The sequence below is a fragment of the Wyeomyia smithii genome, chromosome 2, assembly GCF_029784165.1.
Source record: "Wyeomyia smithii strain HCP4-BCI-WySm-NY-G18 chromosome 2, ASM2978416v1, whole genome shotgun sequence".
Classification (NCBI taxonomy): Eukaryota; Metazoa; Arthropoda; class Insecta; order Diptera; family Culicidae; genus Wyeomyia; species Wyeomyia smithii.
Window position 1 is genome coordinate 67,336,205 of NC_073695.1, and position 20,364 is coordinate 67,356,568.

Consider the following 20,364-nt stretch of genomic DNA (forward strand, 5'->3'; position numbering starts at 1 on the left):
TTTTCAATTTTGGCTTTACATTTTTCTCTACCTACAGAATCGACAACCAAAACCATCAACGGCATCTACGGAGGTCAATCGAATCAAATCATTTACGCAATCATGACTACCCCGGAGAATGCGATTGGTGGTTCGGCAGTGTGCGCGTTCTCCATCCAGGATATTCTGGACACGTTTGAAGGTCCCTTCAAATCGCAACGTGACAGCCATTCCAACTGGTTGCAGGTACCCCAGAGTCAGGTACCGGAACCCCGACCCGGCAAGTGTGTTGACGACAGCCGAACTCTGCCTAAGGCATCGGTTAATTTCGTGAAAATGAACACACTGATGGATATGCCCGTACAATCACTCCATTCGCGACCGGTATTCACCCGCGTTAGTCTGCTGTATCGGCTGTCGGCCATTACGGTGGACTCCCAGGTGAAGGCCCTTGATGGCACCACTCACGACGTGGTTTTCGTTGGTACCAACGACGGAAAAGTTATTAAGTTTGTCAACATCCTATCGGCTAACACAACGGAAGATGTGAAAACCGTTGTTATCAGTGAAACGCAAGCGTTTCCGCTAGGAAACAAAGTCAACGAAATGACAATATCCAGAAAAAATAAGAAATTGATTGTGATCAGCAACGGAAAGATCATCTCGCTTCCGTTGAGCAATTGCAACGAACACGAGTTTAAATCCTGCCGTAAGTGTTTGGAACTGCAGGACCCGTACTGCGGCTGGGACGATGTGAATCGCGAATGTCGTTCGGTGGAGGATGCCCGCGTAAGCGGCCATCCAATTGAGAACCTATTCCAACGGTTGGATGGTACTGGTGTGAATGAAATTTGCAAAAAGTATGACCAACGTGACCAGCGGCAGCACAAGGTGGAGGATAACGACGTGTACACGCGGGTCGACGGATCCGGCAGTGCGGAGAAGGAGAAAAGCAGCGAGACGAAAAACGTCGTCATAATTCAATCCAGCAGGGGCACCGTGTCCTCGATCGGACCGAGTGATATCGATAACGAAATACGCGATATGACCTCGATCGAAGGAAGCGTGCTGACGAACAAAATCGGCACTCATCAGTATCACCATAAAACAGGTTAGTATCTTCTTCGGCCGGGGAGGGGGGGCAAGCTTCTGCGTTGTTTAAATGCCATTATCATTGAGGCAGTTAAGTTGCGCAATTTTTATTGTTTCTGCTGAATTGGAAATTATGCGGATCACATTGGAATAATAACCCACCAGAAAAAATACCAACCAAGTTCAAAACAATGAAACCGTATGCAGGGCGTTAAAATGCGCAGCACGTTGCTTTCGCCGCACCTTTCGACTTGTGCTCGCTTTTTATGGTTATTGTTTGGAACTTTTGTTTGCTTTGCGGGTTTGTTTTTCGTTTTTCACTGTGCGCAGCGTAAGACCACAAATGTGCAATGTACAAGCGAGCTATGATTGATTATCCATCAGCTTGCCAATTTGCTAAATTAAGGCTCACGGCCAGGGCAACCGCGCAAGCGGTGCGGCGCGGTGCAACACTAGTGGATGACAACAAAATGTTTGCCTGTTTTCATCATGAGTTGAATGAAAGTTGTGCGTAATAAATGAAGTGAAAAAAGTTTTGAAAACAAGCAATAATTGGTTGTTGTTGATTCTTAGAGGGAAAAAAGACATTTTGTTGAATGGTGCCATGCCATTAAGCTTTTTGATTGTTCAATGGCTCAGACAGACTTTGTGTCTATCGATAAAAATTGCACAAGTTGAATAACTTATGGCATAAAAAGAGAAAACAAAATATTACGATCTCACTAATATGCATTTTCCTCTGCTTTATATGTATGCTATAAAATTTCTGAAAAGAGTAGGTTTCAACATTACGGCATAATGTGTGATCGTAACTTTTACCGTGAAACGCATAACAGTCTCATGAGATTTTTGGATTTTTATAAATTAGGACCACAAACAATTTTAACCCTTTCCCGCTCATGGTGACTCTAAAGCACCAAGAATTTTATTCATCATATCTTGACATAAAATAGTTTGTTGTGCTTACGATTGTTCCATAATCTTTTATATGCTGCCTCAGAGCATCACTGGGCATTTTCTTCAAAACTACAGTTGACAGTATTTTTAGTTAGTCTACAAAGTGTTCAGCTTGATTTTTCTCGTGAAGCTATAAATTATAATGATAAACCTTGTGAGCGGGAGAGGGTTAATTGACATTTTTAGACAATAGTTCTAACAAGATGTACTTTGTTATAACGAGACATGAAAAACATTAGATTAATTCGTTTTTTTTTTCAGATCCCTTCGTAAAGGAAAATATCGCTTCGGCATCACTGAGATGGGAATTCACTATCATGCTGATTTTGATCGGAATCCTTCTTGGCGGACTGTTTGGGGGTTTCGCCACCCAGCAATATATGAAAAAGCAGCCCTTTCATGGCAGCAGCGAGCATCGAAATCAGTTGAACTGGTAAGAGAAATCTATGATCGGTTGTTGTTCAGATTTTTTAATATTCGTTTTTTGTTTTATTACAAGCAGGCATCCCGCTAAAAACTTGAGCATGCTGTCGCAAAATCGTACTAGCGGGAAGGACGTCAACCTGCTGATGAATACCACTAATCAGTATCACACGCAGCATCAGGCCATAGTGCAACAGCTGCAGCAGCAGCAGAACAATATGAAAGACAACATCGACTTTGATTACAAGGATCGAAGCGTCGAGTGTAAGAATTCGACCGAAAATTTGGAAAAGGACATCAGCAAAGGCATGGGCACCCTGCAGAAGGTGAAGAAGACGTATATTTGATAGTAAGATAGTGCTTTCGGTGTTTGGGACAAAATAACCGCTCGCTGTACTAGTGCTAGTGCGCAACTCCTTCAAAATCTACATACACAAAAAACAAACACATTATTCCCGATAATAACCTCTCTTGCGGCTTGTCCAAACGACAACCGCAGGAATCATACTACGAAATTTCGACCGCCTCTACGAGAGTGTCACCGGCTGTACTCGTCAAAATTATTTCATCTTCTGCCTGCGGATTGTCTCTTCCTCTTCAACTAAAAGCGATCTGCAACGGTAACAGGTATACAGGTCTTTTTTCTGTTTGTTAATAATTTATTCGACTAAAACAAAACCAATCATTGAGCACGAACAGCACGTTTCATCCGTAATATATATACCTACACATGCTTTCATCCAGTAAATTAAAAACAAAACATAAGTCGACTAAGCGTAGCTGCTGAGGCTCTCTACTGTAGAACTATTTACGACTCAGTAACAATCTGCGATAAAAGATAATCACGAGACAACTCTGCAGAACATTTTGATCGTAAACCCATGTTACTTTCGATGTGCCTTTACTAAAACCTCTACGCCTAGACTCTACACCATCCAGTAATGTTTTTAGGACACTTTTCCGTACGATAGACTTTCAATCTAGTGAGACTTGGAACCTAAACTGCATCTTAAAATTATATTGAAATTGCTCGGCATGCTTCATTTATTTTAGAAGCAGAAAAAAATGCATCAAAGTAGACATGGACACTCTAATTGCTCTGAAAGAATTTCAAGACAGAACAAGGATCCTTTCACGTGTATGCTAATCTCTCCTAACTATAACATCTGTTTTCACCTCACAATATCGTCACCGAATCTCTACTGACTGGGTTTCGGCGAAGTGTTCTGCACAAGAGAGATTTCATGCTGATCTCCCAGCCGTTGGCAACATCCTCTCAAGATGTTAGTAAAACTGTGTGAGTTTGGTGATATAGGTTGATATTCAAGCAACGTAACATTTTGTATATTGTAAGAATCTTCTATAGAGAAATCAAAATTGAAAAATATTTTTTTTAAGTTTTAACGCATTTGGTGTGAATTTTTTATTCAAAAATTTGGAAAACGGCCCTTTTCAAAAAAAAAAAACGTCTAAGTAAAATATCAAGTATACGAAGTCGCTTAAATTGCCTGTGTCAGTAAAATTACAAAGTTTCACTGAAATCTGAGAAACGTTTGCTCGAAATACCTATCAAGTAACAAAACAATAAATGCATAACAAAACCGCATCAAGTTGAAAATGATACACGTGGTAACAATGCAATAAAATTTTTTTTTCCAACAGACGCGACAGTTGAAAACATTCAAGCCCTAGGGGCGCACTATGTGAGAAACTTGTGACAGTTACGTAGCGAATGTACTTTGTGACGAACACTGTCAGGATTGCCTTCTAGTGTCTACACGTCTGTTTGTGTGCACTGTGTAAGTCGACAACAACAACAAAAAAAAAACCGAACCTAAAGGATGGGAAAAGAAACGTCGTGTACAGAGATGATTTTTATACATTAGTGAGAGACTGCGTGCCTAGCACAAATCATTCCCCTACCTGCCTGCCAAAAGCCGTGCACGCGAACGAATGCCTTTGCAAACCATAAACTACGAAACCTGTGCCCATTATGTGCGCGCTGCGCACGGAGCTGTGTGCACTCGACAATACGGGATACGTGGGGGCCACTCCCGATGGGGTCCCCCCATTAGTAGTAGAACAGTGATTATCGAATTGCCTTTATCGATGGACTGCTGAATTAACTGTCAAATGTTGCACTTCCAATCAACAAGTCCACATTCTTGATGCCTTATTTCCGCGTGCTGTCGCTTGTGCAAAAAAAAAAATTCAACACAACTTTCCCGACCACTGTCTGGGAAAAACGCTCATTCTTATAACGCTAGTTGACGGAGGCCAGATTTTCTCCCGTGTGCAATAGGCAGAAAAAAAAATTTAAAGTCAAATGGTTCCCAATTTCGTTTTACATCGAGCCAAGCTCACGTTTGACAGCTGATAAACAAAAGCAACCGCGACTCGCGAGGCAAAATTAGGCCCCGCCTCCTTCCGTTTGGGCGTACGAGATGCACACTACATCTTTCATTACATTAATGACTTAGAGAATAGCCTCCCCTGTTGTTTAGCTGTTTTAGATTTAGCATATCCGCTACGATAGTTTCAAATCCCAACATTTGAACGCGCAAGTATTACACAATCAAAGTAGACATTAACCAAGTGAAATAAGCTCGCGACCGGGAGTTTCACGTTTCTCTAGACAAAAGCATATTAAGGCGTCTCAGCTATATTTTAATTTTACGTTTACACAATTTTACGTTTTAATTGCTCAAGAATCTCAATCGAAAATACTCCGACTACAGCAGTATATTAAACTGATTACAAGCGGCAAACTGTGCATGTATTGAATTGAATTATTCTCTAGTTGTTCGATTTCTTGCAATCAGTTTGATTATAGCCTTAGTTTAAAAAGGTAGTGCCCACTCAGAGATAGCAAACCGAACAAAAAAGCAATATATTGACCATCATCCATCCATTTTTAGAAAGTCACACATTTTACCACCACCTTTTTTTCGGTTGTAGTGTAAAACGAATTTTTCGCCAAAATTTCACGTTAGGCTATGTGATTGTTTGTAAAAATAACTCCTGAGCGGCAGATTTTATATATATATATATATATATATATATATATATATATATATATATATATATATATATATATATATATATATATATATATATATATATATATATATATATATATATATATATATATATATATATATATATATATATATATATATGCTTAGTTAAATATGAACAAAGAATGTGATAAACTGGAGTATTTTTTTATTTTTTGTATTATGCTAGAGCAAGTTTGAAGGTTTTATTATGTGTAAGGAAATGACGAATTCGAACAAACATTAGGGACAGCATTTTATTTTTTATCGAATATTGTGTGTGCATCATGATGAGTCGTGTTATTGAGAATGATGTTGTTGTTGAGACAAATAAGTTAGAGCATTGTTTGTGCTCAACCAGGCATAATCGAACGAAAATTTGTTGCAGTAGAATTATATCCAACGTAAGCGGAGAATTTAATGTTTTAGGTTAGAAATAAATAGGAATAATGGAATGACGTAACTTATCCAATCACACGAAGTATGTAAACGAAAGAGAGTTATAATAGAGTTTGTAAGGATGTTAATTGTACAATTGTAAATATTTCAGTTAAGATACATTTACTAAGTAATAAAGCTAGTGGAACATTTACATATCGGTGAGAGTCGTATCGAAGTAGAGAGAAAGAAATCATTATTGTTTACGAGAAAAGGTTGTATGTATAGAGCTCATGTGAACTCACTATTTTCAGGACTTTTATCAGAAATTTGCTGTTTCCATTGGTATAGTGATAAGTTTTTCGTTTTTTTTTAGTATTTAACAGGAACGTTTTTGACATACAAAACAGGATTGAGGGCAGGTTCGTCGTTTATGGAAAGTTGATGTTTTTTGTTGAAGTCTGTCTGCGTGAAACTAACAATTAGCCCATAGGAAATTAATTTTTGTGATAATAATTTTACAGTCCCCTCTTGGATAGTTTTTTTTAAACTTGCCAGAAAGAATCGTCCCATAAGGTGCCGGAACAGGTTCACAGTATTGCATTTAAGTTGTTGATTGTGAGAAATAAGGAGAGAATGCATTGGAATTGTAACTGCCAGAAAAAAAAATCTGTTACTTGCAGCTCCTACAGGAAGCACTTCTGAAATTTCATTGATCCTTGAAACATTTTTGCCATTATCGATTCTGAGCCGACGTTCACGAAGAATGCACGGATTAAACACCAGATCCTGAATTTTGTAAAATAAAAATTCACAACACTCCCATACTCATCACAAAACTTAAATCACTGCTCTATTATTCATCCTACGACGCCCCCATATTCATCACACTGTTAATCATTTTGTGAATGAACGTAACCGCATACCGTTGTAGTAGGTTACCTAGGTATTCGCTGTAGTTGTTTACGCGCAAAATTGGTAACCTAGGTAACCACTGCAGTGCTGTCGATTTATGTCAATCATTGCGGAACAGTGGCGTAGCGTGACCAAGTGACACCCGGGCGGAAAATTTCGGTATCACCTCTTTCCCCCTGGGTGTCACCCCCGACAGGTTACAGTGAAATCATTTTGTTATCAAAATTAGTGAGTTAGCTCTTTCGTTTTCAATTGCACTAATCTACCCATTTTTTGAAAAATTATTTGATCTTAGGAGCAAATTTACACGATTTTCGAGGGTTTCATCGCTACCTTCACCTTATTGATAGTTAATCTCACAGATATCACCCTTTGGAAGGTGACACGTACGAAATTTTTTTTCATGGGTGTGCCCCCGCCGCTCCCGACACGCTACGCCAGTGTGTCGGGATAATTCAACATTTTCAGCATGATTTTTTTGTAATAACAGAAACTGATTTGGAAACTTTTGATTATTTTCAACGCAGTGAAAACAGATGAAAATACACACAATTGAAATGTAAGACTTGTGAAAATTCATCTCATATGTTTTTGCTTTTTAAAGCTTGTTTTTGGAAATTCGAGGTGAACATTTTGAAGATTAAAGTATTCTTAGTAGCGAGTGACTTTGTTTAGTGATGAATGTAATTTTCTAAAGGAGTACGACGCTCGAGTGGGGTAGGAAAGTAAACCGAATTGAAAATTGGCGTTGGTATAAGATACGACACCGATATTTTGTAAAACACGACCGGTTCCACTTAGCTTTGAGAAGGCTTTGGAAGAGGAGTTGAAAGAAGTGGAGGAAAAAATTATTTCAAAGTGTGATAAGCGATTAAAATGACTGTTCGACTGATAGCTGGCGCTACAGTGAAAATGATGATGATGATTTGCAAGCAGTATTTCACCTATCAAGATTCTATTTGCAGAGAGTTATCACAAATTTACGTAGAAATTTAGATTTTTTTCACTAGACGGTCGTTTTTAGCTAAGGGGCGACATCTGGCTTTTTACTCTTCTTCCTCATCCACCTCGATGATCCCTGTTATATTTTTCGTAAGTGATGCCATTCACTCGGAAAATACTTGAATAGTTTGAATGCTTTTTATCACCATTATGCACAATTCCTCCTGTAGCCGATAGTTTTACCGTCTGAGGGTTACCGGAGAATCTGCATCTTTAATATACTTAAAATCGAACGTGCCATCCATCAATGATTATGATTCATTCATTGACCCATCTGAATTGTATTTTCCGGACAAGCAATATGCCTCAACTGGTATGTTCCAAACTTAATCCAGAACGGATTTAAAAGTAGAAATAAGCTCACACTACACTATTTACTCCCGACATTGAGCAGCGGTATGCTGTTCTTATGCTTCACGCAAAACCGTAATAACTCCTTGCGCACTGTTTGATCTTTTGGTAATTGATATTAGTGATGATCCAAGTCGGATCTCTTACTACGCCCATATTTGTACTTTTTTTTAATGTTCACTTGAAATTATTTTAAATTATAACAGTTGACATCATTGAAAAACATAAATCAAAACAACGAACAATGTTGTTCAGCAACATTGTTGCTGATAATAAATTTTAACGCACTCGGGGTTTTCAATTCCAACCAATCAGCGAGTGGTTCCCAAAGTGGATGCAAATCTATACCCAGTTGTCTCCCCTTAGGTTTTTAGTTTTGCGTCAAATTGCCAATTATTCGGAATGAGCGGAACGAGGGTCGCCAGTGGTTCCAGTATTGAAACAAGATGGTAAATTCTGAAGGCTGTGTGGCGACTATAAGATCACAGTGAAAAAGTAGAAAATGTTATGGGAATTTTGAGCGGGGGCAAGTTCTTTTCTAAATTGGACTTAAGTTTGAGTTGACTGATGAATCTAAAAAAGTGTACGCGTTGTCTACTCAGAATAAAATCTGTTTTGTCAATGGTTTAGTTACAATCACGTCTCTCCTGTACCATCTGTTTATGTTGGTCTAGCGAGCCTTTGACAGAGCTAAGCTAAAGATTTGTGAAGATGACACGTTAAAACGCTATGATCCGGCAAAAGAAATTGTCTCGATACGTGACGCTTCAAAGGTAGATGCATACGCAGTTTCAGCCTCAAAGTCTTGGGAAATGTGGAAGGAAAATAATACACACTTATTCTCGTTTTAATTGTTCAGTAATTTTTATTACGGTCATGTTCAGTAAATTTGAAAAAATACTGATCATTTTGTAATTTTCTCAAAAATAACTGATGTTGGTTGAAGTTTTTACCGAATTACCGTTATGCAAAAGGCACTTGACGAGCTCAGCAAAAAACATTACTGACCTTTTCTGTAAACTAAAGTATGTTCTGCACTTTCATTAAGTTCAGTAAATATTTGACGATCTGTCAGCATCTTCCTAGGTGTTGCTGAAAACTCTTCAATTGTTTAACTGACTGCCTCTTGTCGGTTTTTACTATACTGTTCGGCAATTTTTCTGCATCTGTCAAAACGAAACATCAAATGTCCGCCATTTTCAAAAATTCAGAGTTCCAAAGCTGAGTTTTTAAAGTGTTTTGCGTATGATTTTCAAAAGAAAAGGATATCTTACTTTTAAATCTACAAGAAAACAACGTGGAGGTACACGATCTATTCAGTCAGCATATGGAAATTTTTCCACCACAGGAGAGCAGTTTACTAGAAGCCTGCAACAAAAAGCCTGTATTCATCATAACATTAAACGTATCAAGTTTTTACTCGAATGTGCTGGGAACACCAGTATAATCGATCTAAACAATCCGAAATTCCTTTCTAAAGTTATTCAACAGTTGCAATAGCAACTTTCACAATGGTTCATATTTCTCTCGTAACCATGAAATAACTTTACGTTTACAGAATGCTCGGTAATTTGTGACGAATCGTCAGCTTTGTAAATTCACAGAACGCTCGGTAATTCGTGACGAATAGTCAGCTTTGTAAATACCGAATCATGCAGCAATTTTTGATGAACGCTTCGTAAATTTTTACTGAGCTATCTTCTATGTTTGACGTTTCAGCGAGAATGAAAAATTACCGAGCACTCGTCAAGCAAACAAATTGCTGAACAGATTGCTGATGGCTCAGCTGTTGAGAACTCGTTAAAAAGATTGCTGAGTTCGGTAAAAGAAACTAAGTGCGTACCTACTAAAATTTCATAACTTCGGAAGGGCCAAAAGCATTAGATCAAAATTCCAAATTGGGTTAACCAGTCCGATCCTGAGTTCAAATCAGTCATTAGTTGTGTTCTGAGGGATCGTAAAAAGGATTGTTAGCCTTATTCTGGTGTTAAATTGATACAAGAATTTCAAATCATTTAAGCAAGTTTTTGTTTAAAATTTAATAATTAATGGCCATTACGGTGCAATACATAACAAATACCAGAATTCAGTTTTATGAAAAATGAGAACGGATTAACACTAGGGTAAATGTACCCTTAGTGGAGGTAGTACCAATAGTGGAGGTAGTGCGATATAGAGAGTTTTTTCTTTTATTTTGAGTAAGACTGGCAAAAAAAGTATGATGCAACATGTTTGTATGGGTTTTGTGTAATGTTTAAGGGAAAAATCCCCTTTTTACAGTGAAACACTAAAGAGGAAAAACGTTTTTCCAAATCACTAGCTGAATACCGCTTGATTTTTAGTGTTTTCTTAAGCTGCATTCGATTTTATTTAAGGGATATTTATTAAGTTAAAACAAAGTCTCATATAATTTTTAGTACTTATTGTGTAGAAAACTCATCAATTTAAAGATTCATTAGCACTTAAATCGTTTTTGTTTGATTTAACCCCGGTTTTTTCAACTGCGCCATTATTGGTACACAGAAACACCGTTGCTCCCATAGTGGAGGCATTCGAATGTTTACAAGTGTCAAACGAAAACAAATCGTTTACAGTTCAGATTTTTGAATATTCAGCGCATATACAGTGTTTGCGCAACGAACAGGTTTTGAGCTATATCGTTACATCATCGCTGCAGGACAATGCCCTTTCTATTCACTACTTCTAAGCTTCGAATAAAAACAACATTTCAAAGGACATTTCATTGACACTTGCACTGGAACAAAGGCCATTCAGCAGTCTATTCCACCAAGTTCATTCAACCGCATGGAAGAAGGTGAAAAAAGAGCCGAGAACTTTCTGCGACGCTATTAAACCGATATAAATACGGCACATTTGCGCAAGTTAGTTTTCATTTTGTTTTCAACCGTTTGCGAGTGTACATCCTCAGTTACAAAAGATTAAAGAAGTGTTTCAAAGTGAAAAATAAGTCAATGAACTCAGTGATGTTTCATTAATTTAAAATTAATTTAAAATTTAAATTTTCAGTGATGTTTCATTAATTTAAATTAATTTTCTGGGTCCGCCAGAAGTGCGCATTGGACCTCAGCTCACCAGTGTGTCCATTCGCGCCTCGCCGTGTGTGCGATTGTCGCATCTTTTGCTTGCTTCGTCCTCCGCTTTGTGCCGTGTTACACTCCGAACGCAAAACGATCAGCGACGATCCTATTGGCCGTTTTTTTAGAGATACCACTCGCTTACCCGCCTCTACGCGTTGACGAAGGCGTCCACATATAGGTAAAAACTATAGAATTCTTGTACCAAAAAAGCGTTTTAGCTTCATAACTCATTACAGAATGGATTCTGCAGCGAAAAAAACACATAAACACGATGAAGGAGCTATCACCCGCTGCATGGAGTTGGTCCTCTCTAAGAAAAAGTCACTGTACGCAGCATGCAAAGCTTTTGGCATCCCTCAGTCTACCGTTCGTTACCGACTTAGTGGCAAGTGGACCAGAAAAGCCCGGAAAGGGCCACCTACTGTTCTAACAGGAGACGAAGAACAGAAACTCGTGCAATATTTGAAAACGATGGAGAAGAAAGGATTTCCGGTAGTTAAGGAATTACTTCTGCATAAAGTGAAGACATTCTTCGGAACGAATTCCCGACCCAATCCGTTCACGAACAATATACCAGGTTTGTATTCATTATAATAAAAATCAGTCAAAAAATTGTTAACATCTTATCGATTATAGGTCGAAAATGGCTGGAAGGATTCCTTCGCCGGCATCGTGAAATCACTTTCCGCACGCCAGAAACTGTGTCTTCCGCAAGTTCTAAAGTAAAAGAGGCAGACATTCGCGGATGGTTCACGAACGTAACATCATATCTCGAGGAAAACAACCTTATGTCAGCCGCATCGGATGCAACCCGCATATACAACGGCGATGAAACGTCATTCTACCTACACCCACAAACGAAGGCCGTGCTAGCTAGCCGTGGCAATAAGAATGTGTATGAATGCGAGCATGCAGACGGGCACAAAAACATAACAGTAATGTTTACCTTCGGAGCAGACGGATCAGTTGTACCTCCAGGAGTTGTTCTTCCTATGCAGCGCTTATCTGTGGAAGTATTGCAGAAGTTCCCCGGAGAGTGGGGTATTGGCAAAAGTGCAAAGGGGTGGATGGATACCGCCAACTTTATGCTATACATCAGGAACGTTTTGTACCCTCATCTTCAAAGGAAAAAAGTGCAGTTCCCAGTGCTGTATTTCGTGGATGGTCACTCTTCACACACGACTGCGGAGGTGGCCGATCTGTGCTTGGATTTGGGTATTGTGCTGATTGCTTTATATCCAAACACTACGAGAATAACTCAGCCAGCAGACGTCGCCATTTTTAAACCATTGAAAAGTGCCTGGAAGACTGCCGTATCGGAGTGGCGGCTGGAAAATGGAGGTGAAAATCTATTGCTGAAACACTTTCCTGACGTACTGCAAAAGGCTATGAACAAAGGAATCAAAACGGCCAGTGTTAAGAACGGGTTCAGAGTTTGCGGATTATTCCCTTTTGGTCCTGAAAATGTGGATTACGACAAATGTATTGCCAAGTCAACTAGCGAAAACCCTAATAAACCAGTAGCTCAAGAAACAGACAAGGAACTTTCCACCTTCAATTCAGTAGAGGTCAATCCTGAATTGAATGAGGAAAAAGAAGGACAAGATGTAATTATTGAAGATTCGGTTATCATTCCAACTTCAATAATCAAAGCTGCTATAGATTGCATTGGTAGGGAGCGCATTAACAGCTTTAGTAGCGGTTCTGTCTTATCTGCAGAAGGAGAAATCATCCGGCAGCTATATGAGATGTTGTTGATGCCTTTTGATTCGCAGTTATTGAGCAGTACGACTGCAGAGATGACTGTGTCAAGTGACTACATATCTGAGGATAATCCAACATTTATTGAGGAGGTAGGTGACGATAGTTTCATATCAGATGACAGTATTCCACTTAGTGTCATGAAAGAGAAGACTGGACACAACATTCCGAGCCGTAAAATAAGCATAACCGAATTGCTTCAAACTCCGCCAACTCCTCGTCGGAGCAACATTCACAGGAATTATAAAAGAAAATTCCACCCGGTACTGACGGCCTCATAGCGGCTTGAAGAAATCCGACGACTTGAACAAGAAAAAGAAAATGATGCAGCCAGGAAAAAAGCCAGAGTAGAGGAAAGAGAGCTTGCTAAAATAAAAAAAGAACAACTGAAGAAAGAAAAAACAAAAACTCGTGAGCGAAAACAAGAGGAAGCTGAGCAACGTAAGAATAAAAGAAAAGAACTTCGAAGAAAGAAACAGAAAAAAGCTGAACTACGAAAAAAGGAGAGAGAGGAGAAAAAACGTAAGAAGCGAATGGAAAATAATCGAGAAAAAAAGATCGAGTTACTCGAGGCACTGAAGCTAAAATGTCAGAGATAATTCTCGTCTGATGATTTTTTACAGGTTATTTTTTTTTGTTATATCATTTTAACTGACTTTTAATATAAGCTATCTTTTGACTTTGTATTCAATGCATTTGAAATGCTCCATGGTTACTGGTTAATAAATCCCTTATTTTCATTAAATGTTGTTAATTTTCAATTGCATAGAAAATGAGCGAAAATGATAAAGAATCCTGTCAACTCGATTTTCTAGTTTGAATTATATCTAAACTCAACCTATTATAATATTACCAAAATTTCACAGATTCTTAGTTTCATTCACAATTCTAAAGAAAATGTTCAGCAGAGTTATTGACAGTGGACTGTAGATTATATAGAAAATGTCGGACTTATGTCCCATTTTTTGTGTAATAAAATATTCACATTGATTTCCATATTTATTTTAAACTCAACGTTTTTTGTTTTCTATACTTGTGACTGTTCAACAAACTTCAAAATGTACAATCTTCATCCATTTCATTTATAGAAATTTCAAGTTTTTAAAACTACCTCCACTATAGGTACATGGTACCACCATTATAGGAACAGTACCTCCACTAAAGGTACAAAAGCTATGATAACAATTGTTGATTTTTTTCAAATTCATTAGTTTTAAAAATGCACAACGAGTAATTTATCAGCAAAACAACTAAATTGTCTATCAAATCATATGTTCATACATCCAAAGTTAACTAAGTCTCAATTGGATTCGTTAAAATTTCTCAGAAGTAGCTACTATTTGCGCCACTATTGGTACATTTACCCTAGTATTTGAAAAACAAGAGGCCAATGTCATTAGGATTGACAAATTAAATTGACGCAGACTATCTTTCTAGGGTCAAGGGGTTATATATCTTTTTAGTTTATGACAAATCGAATCTTTTTTATTGCATTATCTTTAAGTACAATTTCTTGAGAACAACTTTACAAATTTTCATAAAAATCTGAGCAATAGGGAGTAAGTTAGAGCGATTTGGAGCGCGCCAGATGGTTACTGACACGTCTTTAAGAGAACTAGGGAACTCGTAGAAAGTAGTTTTAAACCCTTTCTTGAAGTGGGTTTAACGATGAAGAGGTTGTTTTGGGGTTAATTGAAGGTTGAACGGCTTGAAGCATAAAACGCAGGAATCATAAAGCCTTTCTAGTTCACGGTGAAGAGAAGCTGGGGGAAACATGGACTTTAAGGGATAAAAAGCAAAGATTAGACTCGGTTAGCTAACCTGTTTACATTACTCGGAATGCCTCAATAAGACTCAAAGTTAAACAAAAATCTTAATAAATAACGTGTGTTTCAACTTTTAAATATTTCTTCCGTTGTAGAATACTCATCCATATTTAGATTCAAGCATTAAGAAGAAGACAATTCGAAAAATTTCGAAAAAGTCCTTACGTAATTTATGGATGACGCCTAACACGCTTAGCGTAGGGGTGTCGTGAATTGAGAATATCACCTTACAGTCGAACTGACTAAGACGGAAAATTTACTCTCACACTTGGGAAACAGTTTGAATTTTTTTGATTCAAAATCATTTTCCAACTCCCCCTTCTGCGCCCGAAAACGAAAATGAAAACAAAAATCAGTTTCCGACTCAGTTTTAAAACTTGATAGTTTTAAAATAATTACTAACATTTTAGAACACTATTTTAGCAAGTTTCATGAATTTCAATTTGTCCGTCGTATAATAAGAGTATATCTTTAGAATATATTATGACGCACGACGCACTACTTTTTGAACGTCTCAGAAAAGCTTAAAGTTTACCGAGCGCTCATTCAATGAGCCAATCATCTAATTGTTTGCTGAAGGTTTAGCACACTTACTTTTCATTTATGTAGGCATCAGTTTATTATACAGAGTTCTTCTGTTCTGGTAAGTCTTGATAAAAGAATTACAAACAGGCCTTAGATCTATACTTTTGCACTGGGTTGTATGTGACATATTTTTGGCTTCATTTCCATTTCGAACCCACCGTAGTTCCATAATGTTGCTTGTTATTTCTCGGTCATAAAAAGATGGCGTCTTTTCTTAGGCCTGATAACAAATGTTGCGCCAATCTGTTTCAGTGTAGTCGCATGTTAATTCATAATTGAAATATTTGGCAACTCTGGACACCAGAGCTCGAGCGCGACGCCACGTTAGCCCATTTCATTGAAATGTCATTTGAATGTAAAAAATCTACCATTGTTTACCTGCCGCCGCTGTTGGAATTGCGTTTTTCTGGTTAAATTACTGTGATCTATAACATTTAAGATGGTTTACATCCATTTTCCATCAAATTTAACAGAAGAGGAAATTATGCTTCAGACGAAGTATGCTAAATTGAAGAAAAAGGTAAGTTATCAACAGTAATGTTGTCTTTCAATGTAGCTTGTAATATTTGCTCACAGAAAAAAGCACTCCAAGCTCTCAAAGCGCCGAAACAAGAACCTGAGAAAAATCTCATACCGAAACGACCTGCGGATGCCCGTGATGCCCGGGAAGTGGCTCGCAAACTGCTGAAAAGCGGTGCTATTCAAGCTATCCAGAAACCGCAGCTCAAACAAGAAAGTTCCTTCAAGCGTCCAAAAGGTAAATTTACGTTTGCGCTTATAGAAAAAATATAACTAATTTTTTTCCAAACAGGCCAAGAACGTAAACGGTCTCAACAGGAATCCAGTCCTGGAGCTCAGTATCAATCTTTTTCTTCGGTTGAAACACCACCGGCCAATCCAGTCGTCAGTCCAGATCCACCAGTGGTGGCTGCGCCTGTCGCTTCGACACCATCAGTACCATCGGTGACGGCCGCGCTGACGCCTGCGGCGGAAAAAGATCCCAGAGTACCGAATCTCTACCAGCAGTTTGCTAACGAGCGCGACAAAGAAGAACAAGCCGCCTCCAAGGCGGGGGATTCGCCCCGGGATAGACCTCGCTCCGGCAATACGGTGTACGTTTCCGGAAACAAAGTAACGGAGGACTTCCTAAAGAAGCATTTTCACGAGTTTGGTGAAATTTTAAACATTTCGATGGAAATCGAAAAGGGAAGAGGTTTCATAACGTTCTCCAAAACAGAATCGGCCGACCGTGCTATCGGAGAAGTGAGTACTAAGGAACTGTTGTATGTTTATTTTACGCTAACTGGTGACTATTTACTAATTACAGTTGCATAGTAAATCCGTTGGTGGCATACAGTTGCAGGTGCAATTGGCAAGACGGCAGCCCCAGATTAATCCTATCAATGACGCAGGTTCGTCAGCTGCTTGGTCAGCTCTTGGTAGGTTTCAAACCCTACTTCAAGAGGTCCGAAATCGCAACTCATGCTGTAATGTTTTCTTTTACAGCTACCAATCGCTCTCAGAAAGGCAAACACAAGGACAACCGGGAGCTGGTATGTTACGATCATGATGATATGTTCTAAGGGTCAACAGAAATGCTCTAATTAGTAAGCTAGATAAAAGGACATAACTGTATGCAGAAGTATATGCTGACACGAGTAATTAACGTGCCGATGCGTTAGTTATGAAGTCCGGTCACAGTAAGTATTGAAAAATGATTACAAATAATAAATAAGAAAATTCGGACCGAAACAGTATTCCCTGTTATGTGAAGGAAACTCCAGTTAGCGTTTAAGGACAGAAATTTTAAATATCTGATAACTGATATACCGCATTTAAACACTTGTTCGACAACGTAATGTAACGTGATAAAATGCCGCCGGCAAAACCTAAAACCAAACCTAAAATTTGGGAAGTCATCACTTGCTGCCAACAATTTGCTAACCGGTGTTCATTTCAAACTTCGTCAAAAATGTTTTATTACCTTGCATAAACTGTATTTATGGTACAAAAACAAATAATTTAGCAATGTAGGGTCCGATTTGTTGATCTTTGTTGATCCCCTATGTACAATCCATTGACTAGCACTGTAACTCGCGGTTTCTCGAATCGGTTCAAAAATTTATTCATTATTTTCCGTGCCATTCGATTCTACTTTCTACTGTACAAAAAAAAAAGAAATGTTTCGTTTGCAATATTTCTGTTTTAATTATATGCTTTGTGGCATTATCCAAAACTATGTAGCGGTAGTAGCTTCTGGTTGTTAGATTGTGCGATTAAGTAACAATGTGCGCAGATGTGAAAACTATCAAGTAAGGGTGAAATAAATTATTCGTCAATAGCTTAACATGATCTGATTCTAAAGCATAATGAACGCTCAAATGCAAATTGTAGAAGAAATTTAAAAGTTAGAGTGATAACGATTACGATCAAGAATTTTTGTCTAAACATAGAAAAGTCGAAGAAGACGTCCACATTACGATGTATACAGGCCCGGATTTGAGGGGGGGCGAAGGGGGCAAATGCCCCGGGCCTCCCGATTCAAGGGGCCCCCCAATCCTTAGGCGACCTTTTTTTTTGCTCGTCACCTTTCAGAACGTTACCTCTAAATGTTTTTAGAAAAGAGGGCCTTACAAACAAATTTACCCCGGGCCCCCCACCGTCTAAATTCGGCCCTGGATGTATACAAATTCGACCACCAACAAACGATGGCTGTGTGTGTTGAGGTTGGGATATTTTTCTCTCTGCTGCACCTATGATTTCCCGCTGTTGCCGGGAGGATTAAAGTAGTCCCAGTGGTGGTGATGAACCGCCTTTTCGGCGCTCATTCCCAATGCCATCAGACCGGCCACGATGACAATCAAAATGATGAGAGCAATGTGCAAGTCACGTTTGTGTTCGTCCTTACTGCTGGCACGAAGGATGTTCATCAGATCATCCCCAGTTTGTCGAATGGAAGATCCGCAGGCTCGAAGCAGCTGACTGCTTAGTGCTGGAATTGACGGTTCCGGAGAACGTGTTTCGTGGCGATGCTTACGCTGTTCTCGTTGAAGTTCCTCTTCGGAGGTAGATTCTCGCCTGGAACGGTGATGTCTACGGCGACGTTGCGGTGCCTGCGGTACGGCTCCTTCATCATCGGAATAATTTCGACCCGGATAGAAAGCCTGCGGCGGAAGAGGGTACTGGAGGTATTCCGGATACGACATCGGTGTTTGTGGACTGTACCGTGGCAGAGGAGGACGAACTGGAGGTGGTTCTTTAGCTACTTCTTGTGCTGGTTTATCAACATCTGCTGGTTTTTGTGGTACCTCAGCCTCAACCTCTTGCTCGGCAGTGGTGACTTTTTCGCTGTCCTTGCTAGTTGTTTCTTTAGCTGTTAATTTCTCGAGCTCTTTGATCATTTGCGCCTCCGCTTCACGAATGCGACGCGTTTCTGCTTCCCTTACCCTTTGCAGTTCAGCTTCCATAGTGTGCTGTAGCTCTGCTTCTCGTGCTCGCTGTGCTTCAGCTTCTTGGATTCGTTGAATTTCTAGCTCTCGGAGTCGTTGATGTTCCATTTCCATCGCGCGTTGCAGCTCGAGTTCGTGTAGCCTTTGTTGTTCCAGTTCTTTCGCTCGTTGCTGCTCTAAATCTCTGGCTCGCTGCAACTCTAGCTCTCTGGCATGATGAAGTTCTCGTTCTCTTTCACGTGCTTTTTCCAGCTCGATTTCACGTTCTCGGAGTAGTTCGCGTTCTTTCTCCCGCTGCAGCTCACGTTCTTTTTCTTGCTGTTCCAGCAGTATTTGCTGTTGCTGTTGGGCAAGCAGCAGCTGTTGTTGCTGCTGTTGTTGTTGTAGTAGTAGAGCTTTTTGCTGCTCTTGTTGGAGCAATATTTGCTCTTTGAGTTGTTGAGTTTCGTGAAGTTGCTGGTTTTGTTGTTGAAGTAATTGCTTTTGTTGCTCTTCTAGTTTTTGTTCCTGTTGCTGTCTTTGTTCTTCCTGATGTTTTCTGAGTTCCTCTACTTGTTGCTGGTGCAGTTGCTGCAGCTCGGCGATATGCTGCTGCTCGTTGGTTCTCAGCCTTTCGACAATTTCTTCAATCACATTTGATGGAATCTCGACACTTCGAGTTAAGTCTTGGTCCGAAGCTACCAAGGAACGTGTACGTGGTGGCGCAGCTGGCTCGGCTTTAAGTGCACTGCGTTCTTCGCGTGAAATACTAGCCTCGACAGCATCGGAAACAGCTGGTTTCGCTTGTTTTCTGGGAGTTTCAGTTACCTTTTCATCGGAAACGTACTTCTTCACCAGCTCCGCGATGAATTTGTCATCATCAGCTAGATCTTGCTCCGTTAGATTATCGGTACTCACGGGTCTAATAACGTGTTCTGCGCGAGCGTTGCTCGAGTAAGGGGATGAAACTCTACGTTCGATCAACACCGCGGCCGCCGGAGTTTCTGGTCGGCTTCCTTGTAGCGATAGCGAGGAGGTGGAATCCCTGAATTTTTGAATATTTTTCATTAGGTTATCCATTTCGGCCAGTTGGCGGGCACGATCTATCTCCGCTTGTTGTTCCTCCTTCAAAATTTCCTGCAGCGTCTTTGATGGTGCTTCAAAAGGATCTCCACCAACAGCACCGATGGTTTCAGACACCTCAATGTCCAGTTCGTAGTCTTCGGAAACCGGATCCGTTTGAATGGCGATTTCTACTTCCTCGACCACTCTTGGTCCGTGTTGATCCAGTGCCACTATACGTTCTGCACCACCGTCGATATCGTCTTCGATGTCGTGCTTGCGAGGTTTTCTTCCGTCCCTAGGGGGACGTGGCGGAGGTGGAAGTGGTCGATCTTTCATCTTGCTTACGATCGCTCCCGATTGTAGCGCTTGCTGTAGTTTTATTTGATTTTCCATGTCCTCGATCTCTTCATACTCTCGGATGTCTTCTCTACTGTCGTGAGACATTTTT

At 39.6% G+C, this 20,364-nt stretch overlaps 4 protein-coding genes across 23 annotated transcripts in view; 3 read left to right on the forward strand and 1 right to left on the reverse strand.

Moving 5' to 3' along the window:
- The window catches only part of LOC129721769 (semaphorin-1A), a 202,125-nt gene extending 196,026 nt beyond the window's left edge, over window positions 1–6,099 (forward strand). For 4 of the 6 annotated variants that reach the window (XM_055674698.1, XM_055674696.1, XM_055674697.1 and 1 more), the window contains 4 exons: window positions 38–1,090; window positions 2,290–2,461; window positions 2,528–2,777; window positions 4,114–6,099. In XM_055674698.1, coding sequence (XP_055530673.1) covers window positions 38–1,090; window positions 2,290–2,461; window positions 2,528–2,777; window positions 4,114–4,143 — 1,505 coding nt within the window. In that variant the 3' untranslated portion in view covers window positions 4,144–6,099. Of the gene's footprint in view, window positions 1–37; window positions 1,091–2,289; window positions 2,462–2,527; window positions 3,079–4,113 lie in introns of all 6 variants that reach the window. The other 2 variants (XR_008727488.1, XM_055674700.1) reach the window with 2 other exon arrangements.
- Window positions 6,100–11,223: 5,124 nt separating this feature from the next.
- On the forward strand, window positions 11,224–13,293 carry LOC129719657 (uncharacterized). Its single transcript, XM_055671049.1, has 3 exons — window positions 11,224–11,429; window positions 11,488–11,828; window positions 11,888–13,293. Exons 2-3 carry the CDS (start codon window positions 11,489–11,491, stop codon window positions 13,291–13,293), a joined length of 1,746 nt encoding a protein of 581 aa, XP_055527024.1. The 5' UTR covers window positions 11,224–11,429; window position 11,488.
- Window positions 13,294–15,758: 2,465 nt separating this feature from the next.
- Window positions 15,759–17,175, forward strand: LOC129725729 (negative elongation factor E). 2 transcript variants are annotated; one of them, XM_055681862.1, is made up of 5 exons: window positions 15,759–15,943; window positions 16,000–16,180; window positions 16,235–16,686; window positions 16,751–16,862; window positions 16,930–17,175. In XM_055681862.1, the coding sequence occupies exons 1-5, from the start codon at window positions 15,863–15,865 to the stop codon at window positions 17,004–17,006; spliced, it is 903 nt and encodes a 300-aa protein (XP_055537837.1). In that variant the 5' UTR covers window positions 15,759–15,862; the 3' UTR covers window positions 17,007–17,175. The 2 variants fall into 2 exon arrangements, with proteins under 2 accessions (XP_055537837.1, XP_055537838.1); XM_055681863.1 differs by having other exon boundaries at window positions 15,765–15,943; window positions 16,751–16,835.
- A 198-nt stretch (window positions 17,176–17,373) lies between these two features.
- Window positions 17,374–20,364, reverse strand: part of LOC129725728 (trichohyalin) — a 100,421-nt gene continuing 97,430 nt past the window's right edge. For all 14 annotated transcript variants that reach the window (XM_055681860.1, XM_055681861.1, XM_055681859.1 and 11 more), the window contains one exon: window positions 17,374–20,364. In XM_055681860.1, coding sequence (XP_055537835.1) covers window positions 18,177–20,364 — 2,188 coding nt within the window. In that variant the 3' untranslated portion in view covers window positions 17,374–18,176.

What these genes read in the sequence shown, in the direction of transcription:
- LOC129719657 (XM_055671049.1), top strand. Translation starts at nt 11,489, where the DNA reads ATGGATTCTGCAGCGAAAAAAACACATAAACACGATGAAGGAGCTATC. An exon ending in GTTCACGAACAATATACCAG is followed by an intron (nt 11,829 to 11,887) that starts GTTTGTATTCAT and finishes TATCGATTATAG; the next exon opens with GTCGAAAATGGCTGGAAGGA.
- LOC129725729 (XM_055681862.1), top strand. Translation starts at nt 15,863, where the DNA reads ATGGTTTACATCCATTTTCCATCAAATTTAACAGAAGAGGAAATTATG. An exon ending in TTCCTTCAAGCGTCCAAAAG is followed by an intron (nt 16,181 to 16,234) that starts GTAAATTTACGT and finishes TTTTCCAAACAG; the next exon opens with GCCAAGAACGTAAACGGTCT. An exon ending in AGCTGCTTGGTCAGCTCTTG is followed by an intron (nt 16,863 to 16,929) that starts GTAGGTTTCAAA and finishes TTTCTTTTACAG; the next exon opens with CTACCAATCGCTCTCAGAAA.